The sequence below is a fragment of the Pteropus medius genome, unplaced genomic scaffold (genome assembly GCF_902729225.1).
Source record: "Pteropus medius unplaced genomic scaffold, Ma_sr-lr_union100, whole genome shotgun sequence".
Classification (NCBI taxonomy): Eukaryota; Metazoa; Chordata; class Mammalia; order Chiroptera; family Pteropodidae; genus Pteropus; species Pteropus medius.
This window is the reverse complement of record NW_024340849.1, coordinates 1,443,484-1,468,272: the sequence shown is the minus strand read 5'-3', so window position 1 is coordinate 1,468,272 and position 24,789 is coordinate 1,443,484. Positions and strand designations below refer to the sequence as shown.

At 58.0% G+C, this 24,789-nt stretch overlaps 1 protein-coding gene and 1 long non-coding RNA gene across 11 annotated transcripts in view; both read right to left on the bottom strand.

Annotated features, from left to right (window-relative positions):
- LOC120583906 (uncharacterized) overlaps positions 1–121 on the bottom strand; it is a 1,589-nt gene extending 1,468 nt beyond the window's left edge. Inside the window, exon 1 of the long non-coding RNA XR_005647893.1 lies at positions 34–121. This is a non-coding gene — a long non-coding RNA (uncharacterized LOC120583906). The remainder of the gene's footprint in view (positions 1–33) is intronic.
- Positions 1–24,789, bottom strand: part of MBP (myelin basic protein) — a 78,772-nt gene that overhangs the window by 36,065 nt on the left and 17,918 nt on the right. For 8 of the 10 annotated variants that reach the window (XM_039839453.1, XM_039839400.1, XM_039839410.1 and 5 more), the window contains exons 2-3: positions 21,798–21,866; positions 12,776–12,863 (exon numbers count right to left, since the gene is read on the bottom strand). In XM_039839453.1, coding sequence (XP_039695387.1) covers positions 12,776–12,863; positions 21,798–21,866 — 157 coding nt within the window. The remainder of the gene's footprint in view (positions 1–12,775; positions 12,864–21,797; positions 21,867–24,789) is intronic. The other 2 variants (XM_039839480.1, XM_039839470.1) reach the window with 1 other exon arrangement.

Below are 24,789 nucleotides of genomic sequence, written 5' to 3'. Positions count from 1 at the left end.
CCAGGCTCAGTACCCGCTGTCGTCCCTGGGGACCTCGGACGTGTCCACAGAGGTTCTCGCGTCTTCCCGTGGGACAGAAATGCCACAAAGAAAAGCTCAAACACGCGCCCGAACCGCCTGGACCCCGCGCGCGCGCAGACTCATGCATATGCCGCAGAAGCGCCTGGGCCCCGCACGCGCGCAGACTGACGCATACCCTGCGCACGCGCCTGAGTGGCGCCTGCGGGGCCGTGAGGTGGGGGATGGGTGCAGGTCGGGTCAGGGGGGACCCGGGCGCAGAGGTCCCGCTGGCTGCGGCAGGCGTGCGTCCCAGACGAGGCTGTGAGCGGCCTCTCGGCCACAGTGGTTTGTAAGAAGGGAGAAGATTCGAAAGCAAAAACGATGCTTTTGTCAGAGGCAGTGGGGGCTGCTGGGGCTCCTGGCCAGCAGCGCACACGGGGCAAAGTTCTGAAATCACCATTGAGAAGCGCGAGAGGCCGAGGCCGACCACTCTGAGGGCGGAGGGGACCGCGGTTGCGACGTTCGCGAAGGACTTCCTGACACATTGCACACGTGGCCCTCCGACCCGTGGAGAGCACATGGCAGCCCGATGTCACACGCAAGGGGGTCGGGGCAGACCGCACCCCAGCACGCAGCGGGTGGAAACGCAGACCTGTTTTCTGGGGCCGCACCGTGTGATTTCCATCACCGGGTCCTGGGGCGTGACCCCCACTCTGCCCTGTGCTCCCAGCCCCGCCCCCCCACCTCCTGCTTGGCACAGAGGCGTTGCTGTGCAGGGAGGGTGCACACGTGTGTGATTATGTGTGCGCAAACACACACGTGTGCACACGTTGGTGTCTATTACTTGCTTAGTGGAAGAATTATTCTTCAATTAATTCATATGATGGGTGCCGCTGCTAGCTTTCCGTGTAACATTTCTAAAGTGCGGGACTTCACGGGTCCGAAGAGACCCTCTTTGTGCCCTGGCCTATGTGGGCGACCACGCGGTCTCCCTGGTCAGCAGGACACCTGCACCGGCCGTGTTGGCCCGCCGGGCCCTGGTTTCGCTCGGCCTGCCAGCTGAGAATGATTTTTCCCTCCTTAGTTACAAAAGAAAATAGTAGTATTTCATGACACATAGAAAGTACATGAAATTAACATTTCTGTGTTTACCAAGTGTTGCTGGAACAGCCACCCCCATTTGCTGACGGGCTCCCCGGGCAGAGCTGAGGGAGCACAACAGAGGCGTAAAACACCTAGTATCTGCCCCTCAGCAGAAAAAGCCTCCTGAGCTCTGTGATCTGTGAGAACAGGAGTGAGTACTCAGCGCGGGCTCAGCAGAATTCGGAACTGAGTCGGTGCCGTATGACTGCAGAAGTCGGTTTCTGTGAGCTGAGAGGAAGTGGCTGTGCTCCCTTCTCTGCTAAAACATAGTATCAAATCGAACCATCCCACTTCTAAAAACATTTACATTATTTTGTAAGTATTCACAGGATACTTTGATTATGAGTTACTGGGGGGCGGGGGAACTAGTCAGAAGCAGTAACTGTTACATTTGCTCCGTTTTGCAAGGCAGGCACAGTCTGGGTTCGCCATGCGAGGCATCGCCCATACAGCGGCCGCTGAGCCTCTTAGGAAAGAGAGGCTTATTTTTAGATCTTTCCTTGGGGACAGTCGCAGATCTGTACTGCAGGACTTTCTGTCCCTGGAAGCCACAAGAACAATGGTGTCAAATGTCTGGGCGGAGATGGGGGCTGTCCACACAATGTCCGCTTTTCAGAGACGGCGTCCGGGCACCGAGAAGGTGCCCACGTGGAGTAGCCCGGTACCAGCCGGGGGCAGCCACTGCCATTTTTTTAAGGATGAAAAATAACTTGAAAACTCTCCCAGGAAGGAATGTTCAGTGAAATACTTACGAAAACCTCAGGCAATAAAACATGACTTTTTCAGATTCAGAAGAGGTGATGTGACAATCAGATACATGGAAATGCAGGAGGCAATCCAAGACGTCATTTATAAAAACGGTCTTGGGCAAACTCTATTGCTGCTTTAGCTATTTGTAGGCATTAAAGCACATACTACCATCTTAAATGTTTTTTCTTTTGGGAAGTTTGTTTATTTTCTTTGTTTGGAAATCATTTCAAGATAATTTACCACGATCATATAATCAGATCCCATTTACTTTATAGGGTATCTGACTGAGAACGCTGAAAATACTCCCTATCTGCGCGTCCAGTGACGGCAGATCCTCTAAAAGACTGATTTATGAAAATTCTAACTTAATCGCAATGAGAACTTATAATTTATTTTTATGTTTTGTTGCACGAACCTTGAATAAACTGATAATTTTATCAAGAAATTATCATTTGTAGTAAGTGAACAGTTCTACGTCATGAAAACAGATTCATACATACATGTATACGGATGTGTGTATATCAAGTTCTCCAAAATTGAAGAAAAATTCACCTCCTTGAATCTAAGTATAACATTTAAAATTTTTATCACTGAGACAATTTGGTATCATTTCCTACAGTCTTGGGTAATGCGCAAAGAGTCCTGGTTACTGAGTATGTAAAGAGCACAGCTGTGTGATGTCACCTGTCAGGAGCTGCACAGGGCAAATGTCACCAGACTGCACCGCTATGACCGCCCGAGGCCAGCACGGTACACAGTTGGGCTGGAGTGGGTTGCAAGGCCCCTTTTAGCCTGAGCATCTGTAAAAGTCCACTACGGTGCGTGAGATGCCGGCGTTGGGAGGTGGTTCCCTGGGGAGGAAGCCTCTGACCCCGCGTGCGTTAATGGGCCGAGTGGTTGGGGGGTGTGGGGCGTGAGGGACATTAGTTTATCTATGCGCTTCTGACATGGAGCCGGAGCGAGCGAGAGGGGTGTAGAATGCGGGCTGACTGTGCGCACCTGTCCACACACCGCTGACGCCTGCCGCTCACGTGCCCGGACGGTCAGGCGGGAGTCTGCGGCGTCAGCTCGCTCAGCTCTCAGCTTCCCAGCCTGTCCCAGTGACGTGGTGGCCTCCGACACAGTGACGTGGAGCCCGCGCCCTGCTCCGTGACGTGTGCCCGTTCTGCGTCTCTGACGCTGCATCTCCGCCCGCGTGACTCTGCAAAGCCTCCCCCTCCGGACGCAAGCACGCTCCCCAGGTGCGGGCAGCCCGGCTGACCCTTAAATCCCGGCCCTTGCCACACCAGGGTGATGGGGGCGGCACGGAGCCCCTGGGGTGCCGCATGGCGGCCAGGAGGACGGCCGGGCATGCAGTATGGCGGGGCTCCGTGTGGCCGGAGAGTGTCGTGGGCTGTGACATGGGGATACTTCTGGAAAGGCAGACTCAGCAAGCCAAGGACCGGCCCTGTGACTGCAGCCAGCTGTCCTTTCTCCTGACACCTGCGGCCTTGCCCCGGCCAGCAGCTCTGTGGCCCTATCCTGGACGTGTGGCCGCCGTGCTGTTGGTCCGAGACCAATGCCCCTTGGATTGTCCTCCATGCCAGCTGCATCGGCCCTCTGCAGCCCTGCCCTGGGCAGTACGGCGTCCACAACGGGCCCGCCGCCTTCTGCCATGGCCTCCCGTCGCCAGGCTCCTCTGCTGGGACACCGGCTAACTGCCCCACGACCCTGGCTTTCATAGGCTGGCCCAGGGGCCACGGTCCCCTGCGGCCTTCTAGATCCTTCTCAGAGCAGGCAATGACCCTGCTCAGAACCCGTCCCGGGAGAGCGCCTCTCGGTGGCCTCCCCACACTCGTCCTGGAGATGGCTGGCCTGAGTCACCGCCCCACTCGACCTCCAGTGCCTCAGCGGAGGGCGGTGGGGACAGAGGCGTCCAGGTGACATCCCAGAGCACCAGGGATGACTGCTGTGTGAACGGTCAGGCCCCAAATCACGCTAAACATAAGTGACAGCAGAAGAAAACCATCTGTTTAGAAAGGCGTCATAATTTTCTTCTTTTTAAGTGAATTTACTTCCAGGAAATGATAATGTCTATAGCCTTAATGACAACCGTTAGGATGGCTGTTGGTTTTTGCTGTCGCTGTATTGCGCATGTCGTGTGCGTCGTGCAATGCGTCAGTATTATCTGTGTGCGAAGTGTATTTTCGTGTGTGTGGAGTGCGTGTGTGTATGTCTGCGTGGTGTGAAAGATACGCTATCGTGTCTTTCATGTGTGTCGTGCACACCGCGATGGTGTGTATGTCGTCTGCGCATCCAGCGTAAGTGTGCTTTCGTCAATGGTGTGCATGTGGTGAAGGTGGTCCGTAGTGCGCAATGCGTGCGCCGGTGTGTCCGCAGGTGTGCGTGGCATGCGTGCGCTGCAGGTGCTGCACGCTATCACGCGTGCTGGTGTTCATGGTATTAAAGTACGTCGCCGCGTGTGTCGCGTTAATATTACACCGCAGGCCGTGTGTGCGTGTGTGCATCTGCGTGCGTGTGTGCTCGTGTGTGTGCATGTGTGTGTGTGTGCGTGTGCGCACGGGGTGGAAGACTGCTGCCCTTTGTGACAAGTGATGTCCAGCTACATTGATAAATGGAAGGTGTGGCCTGCTGTGTTGTGACCGAGGCTTGCTTTCTAAGCAGTCCGCTCCTGCGGCCAGGGCTAATCCGCCTCTGGTCCCCCATTAGGAAAGGAACGTGGCTTTGGGTAGAGAAAACCGATGACAGGCGGTGACAGAGCAAACGGACAGAGGCCACTCGGCCTCGATCCCCACAGAAGTGCCACAGGCCACCAGTGATACAAAGCTGATCGCTGACCTGATCGATGGGTTTCGGCAAACCTGGCTAAAGCGGATCAGGACACTGAGGACGGCGGCCGGGCAGAGATGTCTAGCGACAGGTTCCCTAAGGGAAGACGCCGGCTCCTCCCCAGGAGGCTGGGACCATGGGAAGGAAGGGCGGTCGCAAAGCCCCACGTTATTTGGCCACCTCCATCTGCAGCAAAGCCATGTTCGAAGGTGAAAAATTGCTTTCAAGGATTTAAACTTTTTCTTTCCATTGGAAAAAGGGTCACTTAACATAAAGTGGTTTAAATGATGGTGAGCAGGCAGCACGCAGGGGAAGCGGAGCCCTGCACCCGGCCACGAGGAGGCAGGAGACGGGCTTTGTCCTGGGGGGGAAGTGGCCGTTCTTAGTGCAGGGCCTACGAGCTCATCGGGGCGCCGTCTCCAGCTGCAGGCCCGAGGCCCGGCCCGGCGCTGGCTTGGGACGGCCCTGGACTCCTGCGTTGCGGAGAGCGTTTCCTTAATGTCAGCTGTTCACCGAGGCACGAAATGCTTAATAATCCACGTATTCAGACTGTTGGACCCGATTTCGAGCTGACAGCGGGTGTTAATTGTTGTACGTATGTCTCTGGTGACTGTGTCGCTGTTTTGTTTGGTGGTGATGTGGAAACCTGCAGCCGATCTTGGGCTGAGCGAGGCTCTCTGGGGACTCACAGAGACGAGAACTCCTGCCATGTAAGTGCACTGCCCAGTTTACTTCGAGCACCCCAGGTCACCCCCCCATCCCCCATCACCCGTAACCACACCTGACACACACACTCGGCCCCGTGACGCAGCTCTGCTGCTCCCCGCGTGGGGGCAGCCCAGCTGGAGGGACAGAGGAGGGGACGGGTCCTGGTCCCTCGGGTCCTGCAAGGGGCTTTCAAGGGTCGACCCATCCAACTGCTGCCTCTGAGTCCTCCCTGAACACCGGTGGTCCTCCCTGTACCCTGAGTCCGGGCAGAGCCGTGCGAACCCTCTCAAATGTGCCTTCGGGAAGGCAGGGTGTGTGTGTGTGTGTGTGTGTGTGTGTGACAGACCGCAGGCCCCTGAGACTTTCGGTGGCCATGGAGCCTCCTCCCGCAGTGTCCCCTGAACCCGCGTCCCCTCCCTGAGGGCCTGCCCTTCAGGCTGGTTCCAGGGCAGGGAAGTGTTGACTTAGAGAATTCAAGCGGATAATGGACGCCCAGATGCCACTGGTCACCCAGTGACTGGTGGTTTGTGGAGGCAGAAGAACTCTCTGAGGCGGTGGCCTACGCAGGGCCATCCACTCCTCGGCTGCCCGCCCACCCGACGTGGCTATGGGTCGAGCGAATCCGACACTAAAGAGGCCTCTGGGGGGTGGCATTTGGTGAGCACCCAAATACAAATGACAGAGGTGATAGTGAAACTCGGCAAACAGCCTTGCCCTGGGAAGCTCGGCATAACACAAAGTACAGCCGCCACTGACAGGCGTCTGCCCACGAGAACTGGACACTCGCGCCCCCAAAACCCAGACACGAGGCCCCCAGCAACAAGATCCACCCGCACGTGCACCAAGCGAGGGCTGTCCACGGAAGGGAAGGGACGCAGGCCGTGACGTGGGCGAGCCTCGGAAACTGCGCCGAGTGACAGACGCTAGTCACAGAGGCCGCCTGTGCAGTGTCGAGGCACAAACCCACCCTCAGGAAGTCGCCAGGGGCCAGAGGTCGGTGGGACAGTCCAGGGTACAGGTTTCTCATGGGCGGGATGCGAGCGTTCTAAAGTTAGACTGTGGATAACTCTGCGAATATGCTAAGACCATGAACATGCACACTGAAAATGGGTGACCTTTATGGGACATAAATTATACCTCAATAAAGCTGTAAAAAAATAAAAGCGATTAAGGACATTTTCATTTTACCGTTTTGTTGTTTCACTATAACTTTCAACAAAACAAAAGAAATCGGGAGAGGAAGGGATATGCTCAATGAGTTTTTACAGCAATTGAGAAAAGCAAAGATACATTTAGTATTTAATTCCAAATGCCAGTGAGTAACTGATGAGTATGCATCTGTCAGAACATGTCAACGATAATGCACGTATTATGCAATAAAAGAGTTGGATCTATTAATCTTCAGAGGAAAATTCTGTGCAAAAATTACAAGATGTCATTGTACGACTGAAAATTAACTGAAAAGCTAGGAAGGAGGGAAGTGAAAATGTTTTGTTACGAGACTATCGTGTTAGGCCTCTTACTGGTATTGGATTTTATTCCCCCAAATCACTGCGCTGTAAGTGTTATAATCTCTATTTTGCGGGTTCGAGGAAGTCAAAACAGTGAACAGGAACCGCTCGTGATTAGGCAGCGGGGCCGGGATCTGAGCGTGGGTGGGGAGTCACCTCCCCGGGGGCAGCGTGTGCTCCGCGGAGACCAGCCTGGGGCACAGAAACGGCGCCATAAGCATCTGTGGGACGGGTCGCCCTTATTTTATACGAATAAAACAACATTTGCGCGATTCCTGGCGGAGAGGGAGTCTGCATGGCCTCCGTCCCAACCCCGGCGCGGAATAGGCGGGTTTGGTTTCCCGTCTTTTTTAAAGTTCGGCAACTTTAGAGTGAAAAGCTGGTCGGGTGGCTCACAGGGGACCCGGACGTGAGCCTGAGTGGCTTGAACAGAGGGCCTCGGGGGATGTGGGTGCTCGGAGCTGTTTGCGGCAGGAATGGGATAGGGTTAGCAGCCCATGGAGCCTTCGCCGCCGCTATTGTTGGCTGTATGTGGATGGATTAGCAGCAGTCGTCACTCGGGTCCGAATGACTGTCTTCACCTCCCCAAACGAAGCCGCTTCTGTAGCTATGGAAACAAGGGCGGCTTCGATTTCTGCCAGGTGCCGAGTTCGCAGGGCCGATGTTCCCGGGAGAGCAGCGGCGACAGCTGCTTTTCCTTGTGCTGCCCGATCCGCATCCTGCTGCTCTCGCGACTCCCAGGAAACCGTGCCTCGACGTCCCCGCCGTCCGGGGGCACCTGCGGGCCTGGGGTCCTGACCGGGAGGCCTGTCTGGCCAAGAGAACACTCCTGGCTCCAGTACTGCGCGGAAGAGAGCAGCAGTTGCAAAAACAAAGCCACGCAGAACGCGATCTGAAAACCGCAGGGCCGCCTCATAGTTTGGAAGATGCACAGCGGCCCCGCAACACGAAGACGCGTTCCCGCCGCGCCGCGCCGCACGCGTGGACCGCGCGCCCCGCGCCGCGTCTGCGCCGTGCGCGCTGCGGCCGCGGTGTCCTGCCGCGGTGCTGGCTCCCCGTTCCTGGAGGTCGTTCTTGGGTGACTGGAACCCAGCCCCGTGGGTGCCACTGAATAAAAGGTTCTGTTCGAATGGCTTAGAAATACCGGCCTCTGCGCGACGTGCGACAGTTCTGGACAGCGTTCCCGCCCCGAAGGGACGTCCCTGTGTGGGTCAACGTGAAGTGGCCACCACGGGAAGGCCGCGCCCTCCCAGGGAGTGGGGACAAGGCTCCCGGGGTCTCGCACCCGCGGAAGGGAGATGCGGGCAGGAGGTCGCCGCGGCCATCGTGGCGCGCGCGTTAACGCCGCGGATGCGTGGACCGGACCCGGCGAGGCCGCAGCCTGGGCGCGGAGGGGGCCGGGCCTCAAGCTGGGACACGCCGCGGGCCACCGGCCACGCCCATCGCAGCTGCTATTTGCGCGGCTGTGAGGCCTGTGTTCTCTCTTTGTCCTAGAAGCCCTTCAGTTATCCTATTGTGGCTCTGCTGGCCTCAAGTGACCCTGCGCCGCACACCTCATTCCGAGGGCCAGGACCAGTGGGGGTGAGCGCGCGGGGCAGGCGACAGTGCCCTCGCGTCGCCGCTGCCCAGATCCGCCCTGCGGACAGCCAGGTCGCAGCGTGCTGCCGAGGCCTCGCCCGGGAACGCGCTCCCGCGGACCGCAGCGTCATCCCGGGCTGTGGCCGGGGGCGACGGGATGTGCTCCGCTGACCCGGGACACAGGGACAGCAAGCCCCGGGCCACCGGCCTCCCGGCTCTGCCCGGCCTGCTCCACCCACACACGTGCAAGGCGCCCCACCTGGCCTCCGCCCCTTGTGGGACCGCTTCTCTCTGTCGGCCACTTCCTGTCGCCAGACCCGTCTGCTCATCCGCTGTAAAGGGTTTGACGGCACAGGTGACTGACAACCGTTGGTCTGTGCGCATCCTATTCATCAGTCTACAGGGTGCCCAGACGGCTCCCCCAGCTCCGCGTGGCGGTCGGGTCTGGCCCGGCCCACAGCTGACATCGTCCCCAGACAGAACCGACACATTGTGCAATTGGGAAGGGTCACAGAAGGCACAGCACGGACTGACCGCTGGTGGCACAAGTCCGAATTAGCGGGATAGCTGTACTGTGTGCTGGACTGAGAGCTTGATGACGGTGGGGACTGTCCCCCGAGCTCCCAGAGCGATGCTGGGCGTGTCACTGCCCCCCCAGGAATGTCCTCTGTCCTGTGCAGTGGGCCCGTTGCAGTGGGGCGGGTGCTCTCCCAGCCCGATGACTTGCTGCTCCCTGAACCTACTGGTGACACAGCAGTGGGATGAGCCGCCCTGACCGCAGGACCGGTGAAGCTGGCCTGAGCGCCCTTTGGAGCTGTCATTCCGTCTGTGTGTTCTGAGTCCCCATCGCTCCTCTTGGACAATGGGCAGCTCCCCTCCCCACCCCCGTGTGCTCGCCAGGAGGCCAGGACATGAAAGGGTGCTCCCGCCCCCGGGGACTCTGGGCCTCCTGGGCAGGGTGAAGACGTTTCAGCTGACCGGGTCTCGTTTCCATGCGGGCAGCGGAGAGCTCCAGATTGAAGGCAAGGTCCAGCTCTAAGCTGCTACGGGGTGACACATGCACAGCTGTCCTTTGCTGTGGACTTGGGGCCTTCGTCCCCCCTGCCAGGGCTGTCCTGTCAGCTCCGGTGTGTGAGCTGTGGGTCACAGGTCACGCTGGAAGGAGCCACAGTCTTTCCGGAAAGAGCAGTGCTGCCCCCTCGTGGACACGTCTCTCCTTTGTCCCCACAACTTCAGGGGACCTTGGGCTTCCCTCGCCTCAGCGGAACTACCTGCTTTGTTTGAGCCCCATGACTAGGGAACTCGGAGGGAGGGGACGGGGCAATGACACCTCCCTTCTTGCCTGGTTTTCAAATGACACAGACCGCGTGTGCCGTGCGTGGGTGTGGGGTTCCGGAAGAGCCGCGGGACAAGGCTACTGCGGACCAGCCTGGTTCCCCAAAGCGCGGATGGCGCCCGCTTCTCCCTCCCGGCCACCTGCCCTGAAACTCTTCTCTCCGTCTTCGGGGGCTGGGCAAAGCCGTCTCGGGGGGTCACTGTCAGAAGCCCGGTCACAGCAAGGGGCTCGAGCGTGCGCTCTAGGGTTACCTGCCACCTGCTGAGCGATAACACAGCCCTCTGAGGGAGTGTCCCGTGAAACAGAAGAGCAAACCAGTTTCAGAAGCGTCGCTGCGTTAAGGGCTGGCTCTGCCTGCAGAGGGACGTGGAGGAAGCGAGCGTGTGGCCTGTTGTGCAACGTGTGGTTTCGAGCACGCGGGGTGTGAGCCAGCAGCTCCTGGCGCCTGTGCCGGCCATCGCCAGCCCCGGGCTGCGAGCTTCTCCAAGTCCCCGCTCGGGGCTCTCGCCGGCCTGAGACAGCACCATCCGCCCGACTTTCCCAGACACCTGGAGTCCCTGTGACCTCAGAAAGGAGGTGGGTAACAGGCGACGGCCCTTGTGTGCCCCTCACAGCCCCGGTTCTTCTGACACATGGACAAAGTGATTGCCAGGAGCTGGAGGATGATTGTGAAATGCTTGCCGATGACTCACGGTCCAGAGCACAGGGAGAAGCCGTGGCCTCCTGTCACGCTCAGGGAGCTTCTGTTTGGTCCAGAGAATTTTTTGTGAGGTGCAGGGAGCTGACTGCACCCGGAGTGACGTTCCTAGAGCGCTTCGGAATCCCCAAGACGAGACCGCGAGGTTGACGGCCGTGGTCATTCTAGCTTCTCGTACGCCGTCACCCTGCGCCTGCAGACCGGGGTCCAGGGCAGCAGTAGGAGCGAGGGACGTTCAGGTCCTGCCGGCCGCTCTGTGGGGCCTCGCCGTCAGCATTACAAGGTGGCCGGGCACAGTGACGGGGACCCCGCAGGCCACCTTCCTCAGGGGCAGTGAAGTGAGGACCTCCTCCCGTGGCCAGTCTCCCGTTTCCCCTCTGTTGTGACTCAACCTGAAGCCGGTGTCAGCTGGGCACGGCCCGGAGGTGGCGGCGGGCGGGAGTGCACCCTAATCCCCACAGCGAGGAGGGCCCGGTGGGTGCCGCACACTCGTCCCACAGTGCGAGTGGTGCCCGTGCTGTGGGCACTTGGGAGCCATGGTGTGCGGAGTGGGCAAAGTTTGCTGCCCAGGAGAAGACAGAGCCGAGTTTGGGACGTGACTGAAACATCTGCGCTTCCGCTGGCTTTCACATTGGGCTCCAGATTATAATTCTCCAAACCGAGTATCTATCTGAGGTTAAAGTGGGCCGCCGGAGGGCTTGTGGCATTTTCATAACTTAAGGAAAAGGCTCGTTATTGACCTTTCTCATTCTATATCATATAAATGTCATATATACGCATACGGACGTGGTGTGTGTGCATCTAATAGCGACGGAATCACTCGCATTGTTACGAATAACCCTAAAAGCAGTGACCCAGGGGAATAATAGGAACGGTGATGTCTGCTTTAAAAAGAAGTATGTTTACCCACAATAGTAAAACTCACTCTCCTCCGTGTATGAAACCTCAGCTGTCATTTCCGTGGGCGTTTACACACGCGTGGTTGGACTACGTGGGTGAGGAGCTAACGTAAAACACCTCCCTGCGGGGGACAGACAGGCGTACTGCGGACGCCGACACCACGGTGCCTGCCCGTGTTCCCACGGGCTCGGCCTCGCCAGCAGGAGGCCACCGCCTACGGCTCCCTCTCCTTCCCGTGCCCCCGAGGAGCCGGCCCCCCTCCGAGAAGACGCCCTGAAAACAGGTGTGAGCCGTGAAGGAGCAGGGCCGTGTTGGGTCCCTTGTGCACTCCCGGCCTGACGGTCACTCAGTCAGGGTCGAGGTCCCCGCCCCCCGGGCGTTCGGGGCACGCTGAGCTGATTTTCACGGAGGCTTCAGATGGAAAGCGTGGGCGGCGGGCTTGGTGGCGACGTGTGTGGGCTCAGGAGGGTGGGAGGCAGAGAAGAGCAAGTGAATCAGGGACATAAATTGGGGGGCGGGGTTTGTCCCGCCTAACGAGAGATACATAAAGAAGCTGTTTTCCTGAATAAGTGCAGACCAGGCCGGGGACACGATGGGGCCACAGCCTGCGGGCCGGGCTGGCCCCGCACGGGCTCCGTGCTGCCTGTCGCCCTCACCACTCCACACGCCAGTGGAGCCACCGAGGCTCGGACAGATGCACTTGGAGTCTCTGCTTAGCCCTGGGCTCTCCGGCAAGTCACCGTCACACGGCCGAGGTGCGTTAATGTAGAAGCCACAGGAGAACCTGTTTGTTCACTCCCGGGGAGCAGAGACGAAGGTGGGTGACAACACGTAAAGGCCGCGTGTGTCACGTCACGAGGGCACCACCAAAAAGCAGTTTCGTAGAAAACGGGTATCTCCTCGCACCTCCCGAGTCGGTCTTTGTAGTTAGAATACGCCCGGTGTCTGGGCTTGGGGTTGGTTTCACTTCCTCATCGGCGAGTTTTTTCTGGGCGCTGTTAGGCTTTCTACCACCCACACACAAATAAGCGAATAGATGGTCAGAGAAATTTTGCATAATATGGAAAAATCTGGGAACTCTCTGACGTCTGTGTGTACAAAAAGACATGCAAAATGAAGCTAAAACAGGCAAAAGCAAGACGGGGAGAGACCCCCTTCCCCAGCCACCGGGGCTCCCCGTCCTCGCTTTATAGAGCTTGCACTTCGTAAAGAGCAGATCCATAGGTTACTCGTGTAATTAGAAAATTAAAGCCTTCCCCACCGAGGACGTATCTGCACACAATTATCATACGAAATAACGTCCGGGACTCGCCTGTCACGTACCAAACACGTCGTTGTCCTCCGAGGCGTCCTGGGGCGGTCCGCGCCGGTCCCTCCTCTTCTCCGGCGCCCCCCTGGCAGCGCCACCATCCTGGAGAAGCAAAACAAAACAAAATCCCTTCTTAAGACGCTCGCACATCCGGCAGCGCAGGTCACACGCACGACCGTCCTCACGGGCCGAACTCGCGCCTCGCTCGGGGCGGGCTCTGCGGAGCGGGCTCCGAATCCCGGCCCGTGTCCTCGGCCCCAGCGCACGCGCGCTCCTGCCCCAGCGGATACGAAAGAAATGGCCCACCGACCCGGTCCGAGAAATTAGCCACCCCGCGCCCTATTTCCTAGCGACAAAGTCGGAGCAGATGATTCCCGGTGCCGCTGGGGCGTGGGGAGGGTCGCTCCCGGGAGCTGGCTCCACGCCCTTCCAGAGGACAAACAACAGCAGGGACCGTGGTGTCCCCCATGCCCTCCTCCTGACCCCGGGGCCAGGCAGAGGTCGGAGCCTCTGGGGACGCGGACCCACCCGGCCCCAGTCTCCTTCCCGTCCCCCCGGCAGAGCTGACACTGTCAGGAACACCAGTCTTTCTGTCCACAAACGTCACAGTGCCTGGCACCCGGACGGTGCCGTCGAGAAAACTCTATTTATGCCGTGTAAGAACAGTTCAAAATCGACAATTTCCGTTTCGGCAGAGGAGCCGCAGGTGGCTTAGGACGTGTTCTTTGGTCCATTGAACTCGAGAACAGAGTAAAACGCGAACAGAAAGAATTTCCCGACGGAGCCTTTTGTCAGCTACAAATCCACGTCGCGTGTGTTCGCCGAACATCTGGCTTCCACACTGGTGTCAGTCGTCACTAACTGCAGAGCGATAGCGTTGTTTGAGAAGTAATTAGTCGATGCAGCTCCGCTACCGTCTTTACTCCTGGGGATGGTTTTTCACGCTCTAGCGTCTGGGATCGGGTCGCCCCTCCCGACTGGCAGAGCCTCGGATCGGAACCGGCCGCGCATTTTCCTTCCTCGTGGTAGGTAACGAAGCGCCGAGCCCCGGAGGCGATGGCATCTCCGGCTCAGGGTAAAAGGCTGATGTTTGAAGCAAATCCCCTTACTTTCGACGAGTGGAGGGTGGTGACACGGTGACCCAGCTCCCGGCTCCCCCGCTCAGGCTGGAGGGCGCAGAGGCGTCCGGGGTCCCACAGCCCTGCCCCTCGCAGACTTCCGACCCGCAGCGACATGGCCCCGCTGCTCACTCCTGACCTGCAGCGGCCACGGTGGGACCCAGAGCAGAGGGGACAGCCAGGACCTCAACATCACCCCGCCGCCCCGAGCTTGTCCGCTTCTCGGCCTCGGCCATCCAGCCGGTGACCCGCACAGCACGTGGCACGGGCCGGGACGGTCGTGTTGCTCTGGGAATCTACGGACTAATTTCTGTCCTGATCGAAAGCTCGCTTCTGAGGCCTGACACCGCTGGTGCCCACGGGCGGGAAGGTGTCCTTACGGACGGCACGCGCTCAGTGAGCAACGGGCCACAAACGGAACGACCAGGAGCATGACGCCGTGTGTCCAATGCAGTGGACGCCCCATGATCAAGAAACACGAGCTTCCTGTAAGTACCAGAATGCAGCAAAGCACCGCTAGACAGAAGAGGGCCGGTCCCCAAGACCCAGGAGCCCCCAGAGTGTCCCTGTCCCAATGCGACCCGGGTCCCAAACTCTGTCTGTGACTGTGAGGGTCTAAAGGCATCGCAAGCACCTGCGGCTTCTTCAGAAGAGTCGCGCGGCCTCTCGTCCGCCAGCTGCGGCCCGGGAGCCCGCGTGGGAACCCGTGCGCTTTCCCACGGTCGTTTTAGGGGAAATACGATAAGACAAAAGTCTCGTAATTACAAATGTAGATTTAAAAACATTTCCTACCATGATGCAGCCCACTGATCAGCAGCATCGCCCGACATTCTCTATAAATCCGGCGACTTCCGCCCTCCCCCCCCAGCACTTTACCGTTTTACTCAGGTTTTCGTTTGTGGATAATGAAAACGCCTTTTTGCTGGCGTGTTCTCTGCTTGGTGGAGGAGACTTAATGGGTGAGCACGTCCACGCGGACCCCGAGGAGTGTCTGCTGTCCCCTCCTGTCATCGCCCAGAGTGCAGTGACGCCCATCTCACTCGGTCCCAGGGTCCCCCGGGGCTGGGGGCCCATCCTCTGCCGCAGGGTCTCTGGCGCTCGCCGGGCAGACAGCGTTCGCTCATCTTCACCGGTCCAGGTGGTCGACCCGAACGGGAGGCCACGGGCAGGACTCTGTCCGTCTTCAGTGTTAGAAAGGTTTAAAATTCTCTTTAAATACGAGTGGCTATTTCTTGCATTTCCTAAAGAAATCGCCTTTCGGATGTCTCTTTGTGACACGACTGGATTATAAACGTTATTTATGGGATGAGGAGGTGCTGGCCGTGTGCCCGGGACTGCTCGGCGAGGTCGGCAGAGCCAGTGGGGCGTCCACCCTTGGTAAGGACTTGCTCCTCCCAGATTCAAACGAGATCCAGTGAGGTCAAACCCAAGACCCCCACCGGGACTTAGTGAAGCTTCGTGACAGTGGAGTTAAAACAGTCCTATTGTCCGTGGGGCGTGAGGTGTCACACACGAGAAGGTCCTGGGAGGCAGGGGTCAATGTCATTGTGCTTTGGCAACGTCACCTGTCTGTGGGGTCAAATCTCAGCCCTTCCGTTATGTGTGTATGTGTGTGTGGCCATGTGTGTGGCCAATGCGTCGTGGCTGCTGCGTGTGCGTGTGTGCATGTGTGTGTATGTGTGTGTGTTGTAATAAAATTGCTCTTATAACTTTGATCTTATTACTCAGCATTTTTGGTTTGTTTCTTACAAACAAGGATCGTTCTTCTTCTCGCTTTAGGCTGGGTTCGGATAAGTAATGAAAGATACTAGCAAAACACCGAAAGCTTTTCGGATCAAAGTAAAGAATATGAAGAGACATGAAAACCAGGATTATGTAAACTGTCTCGTTTCAAAGGCATGTCTGTTTTCCAGAGGAATCGGAGCTGGGTGGGGACATTCCTGTGAGGGCAGGCTTAGCCTGTCCAGGCCAGGGCTTCTCCACTCGAGGGGTCACCCCGCCACCCCTGGTGAGGGCCACTGGCCTAGACAAGGAGAACATTGAGAAAAGGAGTGGAAGCCACGAGTCCATTTACTAGCGTCCTTGCTAGTAATGCATTTTCCCCTAAAGATACATTTTAACTCATTGAAACTCTGCTTTTAAAAGAACAATCTGAGAGCGGATACAATATGACAAGAACTAGAGACTGAAAGTGAGAATCAGATTTAATTTGGCCATTAAAACAAGTGCCACCTACACGATGCTTTCTTAGATTGACACCTTATATTTGTGCTTAAAGCACCACCAACAAAATAATGGGGAGACTGGACATCATCGAAATTAAAACATTCTATGCTGCAGTTGATACCATGTAGAACAAGAAACAACAACTCAGAGAATGGGAGAAATGTTTGTAAATCATATCCGTGATAAAGGTCTAGTGTCTAAAATATGTAAAGAGCTCTTACAACTCAACAACAAAATGACACGTCATCCAATTAAAACCATGGGCAAAGGATGTGAAAAGACATCTCTCCAAAGAAGACACAGGAATGGCCAGTAAGCGCCTGGAAGATGCTTGACATCATTATCCGTTAAGGAAACGCACAACAGAACCACAACGAGACACCACTTCACACCCGCCAGGATGGACATGATCAAAAAGGCTGTCGGTGAGGAATGAACAAGTCGAAACACACGTCGCTAGCAAAATGGGGCACCGCTGCGGAAAAGAGTTTGGCGGTTTCTCAAAAAATGGACCACAGAGGTGCCAGGTGACCCATCCAATCCGCTCCCAGGCGTGTGCCCAGGAGAAACAGAAACACATACACACGAAACCGCGCACGTGAATGTCCGGAGCATCCACCGCAGCGGGAACAGGTGGAAACCACCCAAATGTCCACCAGGTAACGAAAGGAAAGATAAGATGTGGGCTCTGCCTGCACCCCATTCAGCAACGAGAAGGAACAGAGTGCTGTCGCACGCGGCCACGGGGATGGACGCCGAGGACCTGCACGCGAGAAGCCAGACCCGTGGGAACCGCGTGCCGGGTCGTTCCAGATACACAAGACGACCAGGAGCGGCAAATCCAAGGCTGGAAACAGCGTCACTGGTGGCCTAGGGCTGGGGGGTGAGTGGCCACGGCCAGGGGGGACGGGGCTTTCTTTTAGGGGTGACAAAAACCTTATAGAAACAGACTGTGGTGATGGCTGCACAATCAAAGATGCGAAAACATATTGATTTGCACACTTTAAATGAATAAATTTTATGCTACGTGAATTAAATTTCACTAAAGCTATTAAAAGGATAAACAATACACACCCAATGCCAGGACTCCGTGGAACTCGGGGTGCAGAGCAGGGAAGAAACGGGGTGAGGATGGGGCGCTGCTGCTCACGCCAGCTGGCCGGGCCATGCGGGACCTGCGTCCGGCTCAGGGCCAAGGTCCAGGGTGGTTTTTAAAATGTGGGGAAGTAAACCCTTGGAAGGCTTTGCTGTTCCCTCTAATCGCTAGGCTGGTTAACTCTGCCTCCGGCTAGAGTGAGTCACTCGAGCGGACTTGTACATAAAGGCACCCGAGTGATTCCCGCGGAGCACTGAGCCCTCCACCCTCCACCCCCACGGGGAAAAGTGCAACGAGGTCACGAATCTCGGCGAGGCAAGACTTTGACCCCGTGATGCCCCGTCGAGACCCGTCTGTTTCTATGGTATCAGCGGAAAACACAGGAAGCATTTTTGATAACAACGATATGGAAAAATCCAGGGTTTTTTCTAAGTTAAGAAACCAAGAGAACTGAAAACACGTCTGCATGGAAACTTGTCCACGAGTTTTTATTTATAGCCGCATAATTCATAGGAGCTGAAAGGTAGAAATGGCTCAGCCGTCCGTCAACAGGCGAATAAATATACAAAATGTGGTCTGTCCACACTAAGGAAGAGTATTTGGCATAAAAAAAAGAATGAAGGAGCGACACGTGCTTCACACAGATGGACACAGGAGACACTGTGCTCCACGGAAGAAGCCGGACACAAGTGTCCACGTGTTACAAGGTCACAGGAAATGTCCGAAACGAGGTACCTGGTGGCAGACAGCAGGTTAGTGGCTGCTGAGGGTCAGGGACACGGAGGCTGGGGGTGATGGCTGAAGGGGACGTGTTTTTCAGGTGATAACAACACCCTAAAATTGACAGGTGGACAGCCCCACAGGTCTGTGAGCACACTGAAGACCACGGACCTGCTCACTGCACATGGGTGAAATGTATGCTTTGCGACGACATCTCGATAGTGATGCTTAAAAAAACCGTAGACGCTCGGCTGGCGGGAAGTTATAAACAAACGTCACAGCGTTATTAAGAATTTGGAACCGCGTGCTCCAGGCACCTCAGGAAGCCATTAGCTTCGCTTCGGAAACGGCCCTTGTAGAGCCTCGTGTCGAACCCGCAGGCCTCGCCGGGATGGTCCTGGGGCGTCACTCAGATGGCGGGGTCCTTCCGATGCTGAACGCAAGGAAGAGGGATCAGGGTGCGATTTAAACCCTGATTTTAGAAGTCACAGCAAAAAAAGCATGAACTAGGGTCAGAGTCAAACTGTTTACCACGGCCTGTTGTGTAACTGGACATAGAGACTTCTGTTTCAGGAACACAAATATCTTGCTATTTACTCCTGGAAGCCACTGGTCGATCAGCGGTTAAGGGGGGAAGCCCAGGATGGTCACACGAGGAAGGTAAAGCGGGGGAGCGGGGGGCACGGAGGAGGGGCTCACCCAACAACACGCCCGCCGAAGTCATCGAGGGCGCCGCCGCCGGGTTCAAAAGGCACCCGCATTACTGAAGGCAGAAGGCCACGGGGCTCTCTGGTCCTAACTGGAGGCTGAGCACTTGCCTGTCGCTCTGCGTAAGGAAAGCTCCCGACACGCGCCACCCCATGCCTGTGTGCGTTTACCAAGTTGCCCCCCAGGATGCAGATGTGACAGAAAGGACATCGGCTCTGGTATTTGAAGACATATCTTTGCCCAAAGACAGATTTGCTGACACATCAGGGTAAAGCCATTTTCCTGAACACACGCCCCAGCTCTGCCAAGGCTCTTCGCCCCCACGGGTCCCTCCTTGACCGTGGCGCGGGCACGGTGACACAGCCCGCCTCAGGGGTGATGCTGAGTCTGCGCGGGAGGCTGGTAACAGGCTCGGCCCTCAGCTGGCAGAGTCTGGGCTACACACCCTCACCTCTATCTTCCCATTATTCATCTTCTGACTATTTTCCATACTTTAGAAAAAGTGAAAATGAGATCTTAAGTAAAAGCGGGTTTGAAGGTGCATCCGAGGCAGTGAGGTTCAGAAACAGAGAGGTTTCACATAGGTCCCTAACTGCACCGGCTGCCAGTGTCCTGGCTCAAAGGAAGGAGCTCGGCTGGCACCCGGCACCGGCCTCGCCTGAGCAGGTGTCCTGCTCCAGCACGGACCTGCCCCGGCCCGCCGTGCGAGCAGGAGAGACAGATCAGGATCACGCCTGCTTCCTCCCGGTCAATGCGGGCATGAGTCACCTGAACCTTAGCAGGAAACCAAATGCGTTTCGGGAATGTCAGACCTACAAGTGCCGGTCCCGCCCTTCGCCAGGGGCCTGAACCTGACAGTCTCTGCCAACGCACGTTCAGGAGAAACGTCGCTTTTCAGGCCACGGCCTCCTCTTCTTCCATAACTGACCACAACGTCAAGTCGGATCACAGTTACGAGAAGACAGAAGTTTCCAAAGTCATCTAGGTTTTTGTCATGGAGCACGTGGCTCAGTCTGACAGGTCACGGGACAACTCACGTGTCCAGGGGAGATGCAGTTCAGAGGATTCTCCGTGTCTTTCATGAAACACTTATTTTAAGCACTAAAGGAGCCGAGGCTTAAAACTCACACCCTTTAGAGCATTCTTATAGGCTCAAGAATAAAAACAATAATCAAAGATGGATTTTTTTTGTTTTCTTTTAAAAAAAAACCTAAAAAGCAGGTCTTTTCCAAGTTTACATTTCGATTATTTTACGTCAAAAGCATAAAATATGTTTCATTAATCACGGCAGCCCTTTTACCAATTCAAAGAAAAACAAAACAAATCTAAGGCACACGATTTCGGATGCGAAGCTACCCCAAAACCGCCGCCATTGCGGACGGAAGCCGGGACGTCTCACCTGTCATCGCGAAGCAGAAATGACATCGCCAACCACAAAACTCGGTCGCTCGTGAAAAACGGCCGCAGATGCCGTGAGCGCGCAGAGGCGTCACGGGGTGCCTCGGCCCTGCTTCCCGGGGCCCCGCTTTCCAGAGAAAACGACACCTGTACGTACACCTCCACTTTTTCTAGCATTTTCCTTCCCTGGGCTGAGTCTGGGGCGGGGGACCCATTCCAGGGGCTGCCACGCACGCACGCCGGGCTCCACGGGGCGCCCGGAGGGTTTGAGGGCGCCCTAGCTAGTGGGCTCGCTAGCACCCTCATCTAGCAGGGGTTCCCGCCAGGGCCGCGGGCGCCAGCCCCCATCACGGGGAGGAGGTGAGGGCACAGGAAAGCGCGGAGGCCGCTAACCTGTTGGGCTCGCACCCCATCTGAGCGGCAGCCCGGCCTCTTGAGATGGCTGCGGAACGGGGGGCTGAGGTCCGGGCGCGGGCGTGGAGACGGCTGGGGACAAACACGCAGAACGAGGGAAGCGGGGTGCGGCGTGTGTGGAGGGGAGACAGCGCGGAGGAGGCCGTGTTCCCTAAGGAGACCCCGCGAAGCCGGGAGGGGGAGCTGGGGTGGGGGCGCCAGCAGGACCCCTCTGCTCCTGGAGGCCTCACTGGCGCCACGTCCCAGCAAGGCCCTGGAGGTCCCCAGCCTGGAGCCTGGGGGCCCATCTCCACCTCAGCCTGAGCCCCAACAACCTGAGGCCTCGGCTTGGCTGTCCGCGAACATCAGGGACAGAGCAGTGAGTCGGGACCCGCTGTGCTCGCGGGCGGCAGGGTCCACGTGGCTGTCGCTAAGGTCGGGGAGCTGAGCCTGCGCCCAGGGCAGGTGGAGGGCGGAGGCGGCCGCGGGCCCAGCTCACACGCTGGTGCTGGGGTGCGCCCGCCCGCTGGCTTCGCGTGGCCTGGGGGTCCACTTCCTCATCGCCCCGCGCCACTTTTATGAAGGGGTGTTGAGGGGTGGCTTTGCTTGCTAATTACACCCTGTGTCTTTAATAATTACGGGGTTTGCTGCCGCCCAGACGTACAAAGGTGTGAGTGTTCTCGGCTTATCAGGTGAAACAAAATACCCAGCACACTCCCGGCCGGGCGGAGTCCGCCTCGCCGTGCTTTGCACGCCCGGCCGGCCGGGGTGAGTTTCCCTCGGAGCTCGTTCCCGCAGCAGAGGCCTCGCTGACCGCACATTCGAGACTCCGCTGTGACGCGTGAGCTTAACAAGACAGCGCTCGCGTGGGCAGCGGGTCCGCATCCCGCCCACAATGTCCAGCGGCACCTGGCGGGCGCCCAGAGGACGCCCAGGGCTGGGGTGGCGTGAGGGCCACCGGCGGGGCGGCTCGGCGGGGAGGGGGCTGAGGAGCAGGGTCCTCGGGGAACAGGAGGTGACGCAGAGACTCGGAATCGGGAAGAGGGAGCCGAGGCCGTGAAACAGGGCGGGAGGCGGCAGACGCCACCCCGGGCAGGCAGAGAGGACATCCCGGCCCGCCGGGGGCCGCGCGCCCTTCGCTGGCGCCTTCCCGGTTTGTCTGTTTCCCAAACATTCCCCGGCAGCGGCGGCGGTGGCGATGGCCGCCCCTGGGGACGCGCGCGGGGCGGCGGGGGCCGCGATCCAGGCGGAGGGCGGCGGCCTGGGCGCCTCAGGGGACGGGGCAGCGGGGGACGGTCTGAGCAGGGAGCCGCTGCACGTGGGGGCCTGTGCTGGACGCCACGCGGCGCGCCGGCCGGGTCGCCCCGGGCGCCTCACCTTGCTGCCCTTCTCGCCGCCGGGCTCGCGCTTGGCCGCGTGGTTCCCCATCCTCCGCCGCCGTGGACGCTGGAACGAAAGGAGAAGGCGTCACTCACGCTGGGGCGCTCGGGGTGCTCCGCACTGGTCCCCAGCCGGGGCCGCCCGCCGCCCTGCGAGATGCGCCGCGCCCGCCTCGAGGGGAGGAAACGGAACCCCGAACTCTAGAGGCGCCTGCACGTCTCCTAGCGGGTCCACGCCAAGGGCTAGAAGATTCGGCTGCGGACCGAGTCCGGTTCAGCACACAGGCGCCTGCAAACCCGCCCGCAAACCCGCAGCAAACCCGCAGCAAACCCCGCCGGCCCCTCCAACCCCTGGGCTCCTGCACAACGCGCACCCCTGGAGGGCGCTGGGTTCGTGACCACGGGCGATGTCATGAGAGGGGACGAGACGCAGGAGAAGGCGACGCCCCAGACAGAAGCCCGCGAGCTGGTGCGGCTCAGAAACCCTGCGGGGACCGAGGGCGCGTGGTGGAGGGGTCCCCCCCATCTGCCCGGGACCTGCGGGGCTCCAGGGAAGACGAAGCCCTCGGGACACATCCGGCCTTCAGGGGCGCTTCTGACCCAAACCTCAGCAGCGAATTCATGACCCCCCCCCAAAAGGCATAACAGTGCAGGATTTAGCGGAACCTTACATTCCAGCTAGCATGGCTCACGACCCCCGCCCCGCCCCACACACACACTGCGGGGCACCATGAACCATCAAGGCCTCAGGTGACCAGGCTTTAAGGACAGACACAAACTGTGATTTTCCACAATCTGTTCTTTTCAAAGAACATGTGAGTCCCAACTTCCTGCTGAAGACGGAACAGCTTTCCTTGAAAGGTCATAAATGGATCGCCTTCTAAAAATGGGAAGAGGGGATTTCTAAGACATTCCATGTGCCTGAGCGGAGGGCAAGCTGCGTTCCTTAGCGGATCTCTTCAGAAAACAGGGACGTGCCAGGAGTCTGGGTCTCCCTGGAGACCCCTACTTACTGGGCGCCTTCTCGGTGACTGAAGGGTGTGGGTGCCCTCCTTCAGAAGGACTCGGTGGTCACATGGAGGGTCATGGGGTTGGCGAGAAAGGAGCGATGACCTCTCACAGTGTCAGCTCCCCGTGCAGGGGGCGGGGGGCGGGGGCTGGGGGGGCTGTTCCAGGGCGGAGAGGAGGGGCCACTCCATGTCATTACACACACTGCATCGCGCCCAGGGACGCCCACGCAGAGACTTCACGAGCACCATCCTTGAGACAGTTTGGATTAAAGCAGCGAGAATGGCTGAAGCAGTGAGTTGCTATGGTGATGAACACACCGCCAGCTTTAGGAATCTGTGGGTTTCTCATGTTTCCTGACACAAGAGTGAAAAAACAATATCGTAAACCTATGCTTTTCAAAACGCAAGGCCACCGCTGCGGATAGCGTCAGCGTCCAATGGGATTCTGTCATCCGCCTTCCCATCTACTTAAATTAGACAACAAAAAACACCTGTGCGGGGAAGCCTCGCTGGGAAACGGGGGGTTTGGGGCACGCATTTGGGTCTACTTGATTGGAATTGGTATGAAAAGGGAAAGTGGACGGTGTTTGTCCCCTGGGGTCTGAGCTGCAGTCAGGTTGGACCGTGGATACATGTGCCTGTGGGCGTGGAGTGGCCGTCCCCTCACTGAGAGCTGGTGTGGAGTGGCCGTCCCCTCACTGAGAGCTGGCGTGGAGTGGCCGTCCCCTCACCCAGAGCTGGCGTGGAGGGGCCGTCCCCTCACCCGGAGCTGGTGTGGAGGGGCCGTCCCCTCACCCAGAGCTGGTGTGGAGTGGCCGTCCCCTCAGCGACTGCTCTGTGGTTCCATGCAGGGTTTTGACGGGATAGGGAGAACTTGTAAGGCGTGTGTAACACAGGACAACGCACCAAGCATTTGCGGGCCTACCGCCCTGCTTAAGAAGCAGGACCCGGTCCAGTCTAAACTAGGTGCAGGTGGAACAGTGAACTGCCATCATCGAAGTGGACGGCTTGGACTTCGGGGGTTTACTGCTTGGGTAGGTATGGAGCATGTCACGAGAACACCTGTGTCCTCACCTGGGCGGCATGCCCGGCCCACTCCCTCCAGCTGCCGCCTCCCGCCTCCGCCCCGTCCTCCCCCGTCGCCTTCCACCTCCCGTCTGTAAGGTCCCTCCAGGTCTCTAAGGCCTCACCTGCACAGAACACCTGTGTGTGGGGGGAAGGGGGGGCGTTCGCGGGCTGCCTGGGGACTGAGGGAGGGGCCTTTGGCACGGAGCGCCCAGAAGCACAGTCGAGGCCGAGCAGCCACCAGACTCCTCCCAGGCCAGGGCACTCCCATCGAAACCCTCACGCTTCAAGGCAAGCCTTTAGGTCGCCCTTGGGAGGACTGCTCGTGAAATGTCTGAATCAATATTCAGAAAACTTAAGGCCCCTGGACACAGATCGATGTAACAGAAGTATGGGTCCGACTTTCGAATGCGTACAAAACTGGTTAGATTGGACACTGGTTAATAGAGAGAGACTCTGTTCTACAGGTGTCATTTGGAGCAGGCAGGTCCCAGCCTCGAACGCACCATTCGCCTGCTGGCAGGAAAGGCTGGGAAAGCGAGGTGGAGAAGCGGGCGTGTGCCCAGGGTGGGCGGCGAGCAGGGGAGCGACCATCTCAGCCATCCAGCACCGCACCCACATTGCAGGAACTTTCTATGGGTCCCCACGTTTGTGGATGCCCACTTTTAAGCTGCCAAGTTCGGCGAGGGAAAGGGTTAAAAACGCCAGCGGCCCCCGAGAGGCCCAGAGGTGACAAACACAGGTAGGGACACACAGCACAGACAGGGCACACGGCGGGTGACACTGCAATGGCTGTGTCTGGTGCCGGGGCACTCGACGGTGTGAGGTTCATCAATGTCTCACCACTCTGTGGCACGGCTGAAACTAAGATGCTATTGAATGTCGACGGTACTAGAAAACAGCAAAAAAATGTAA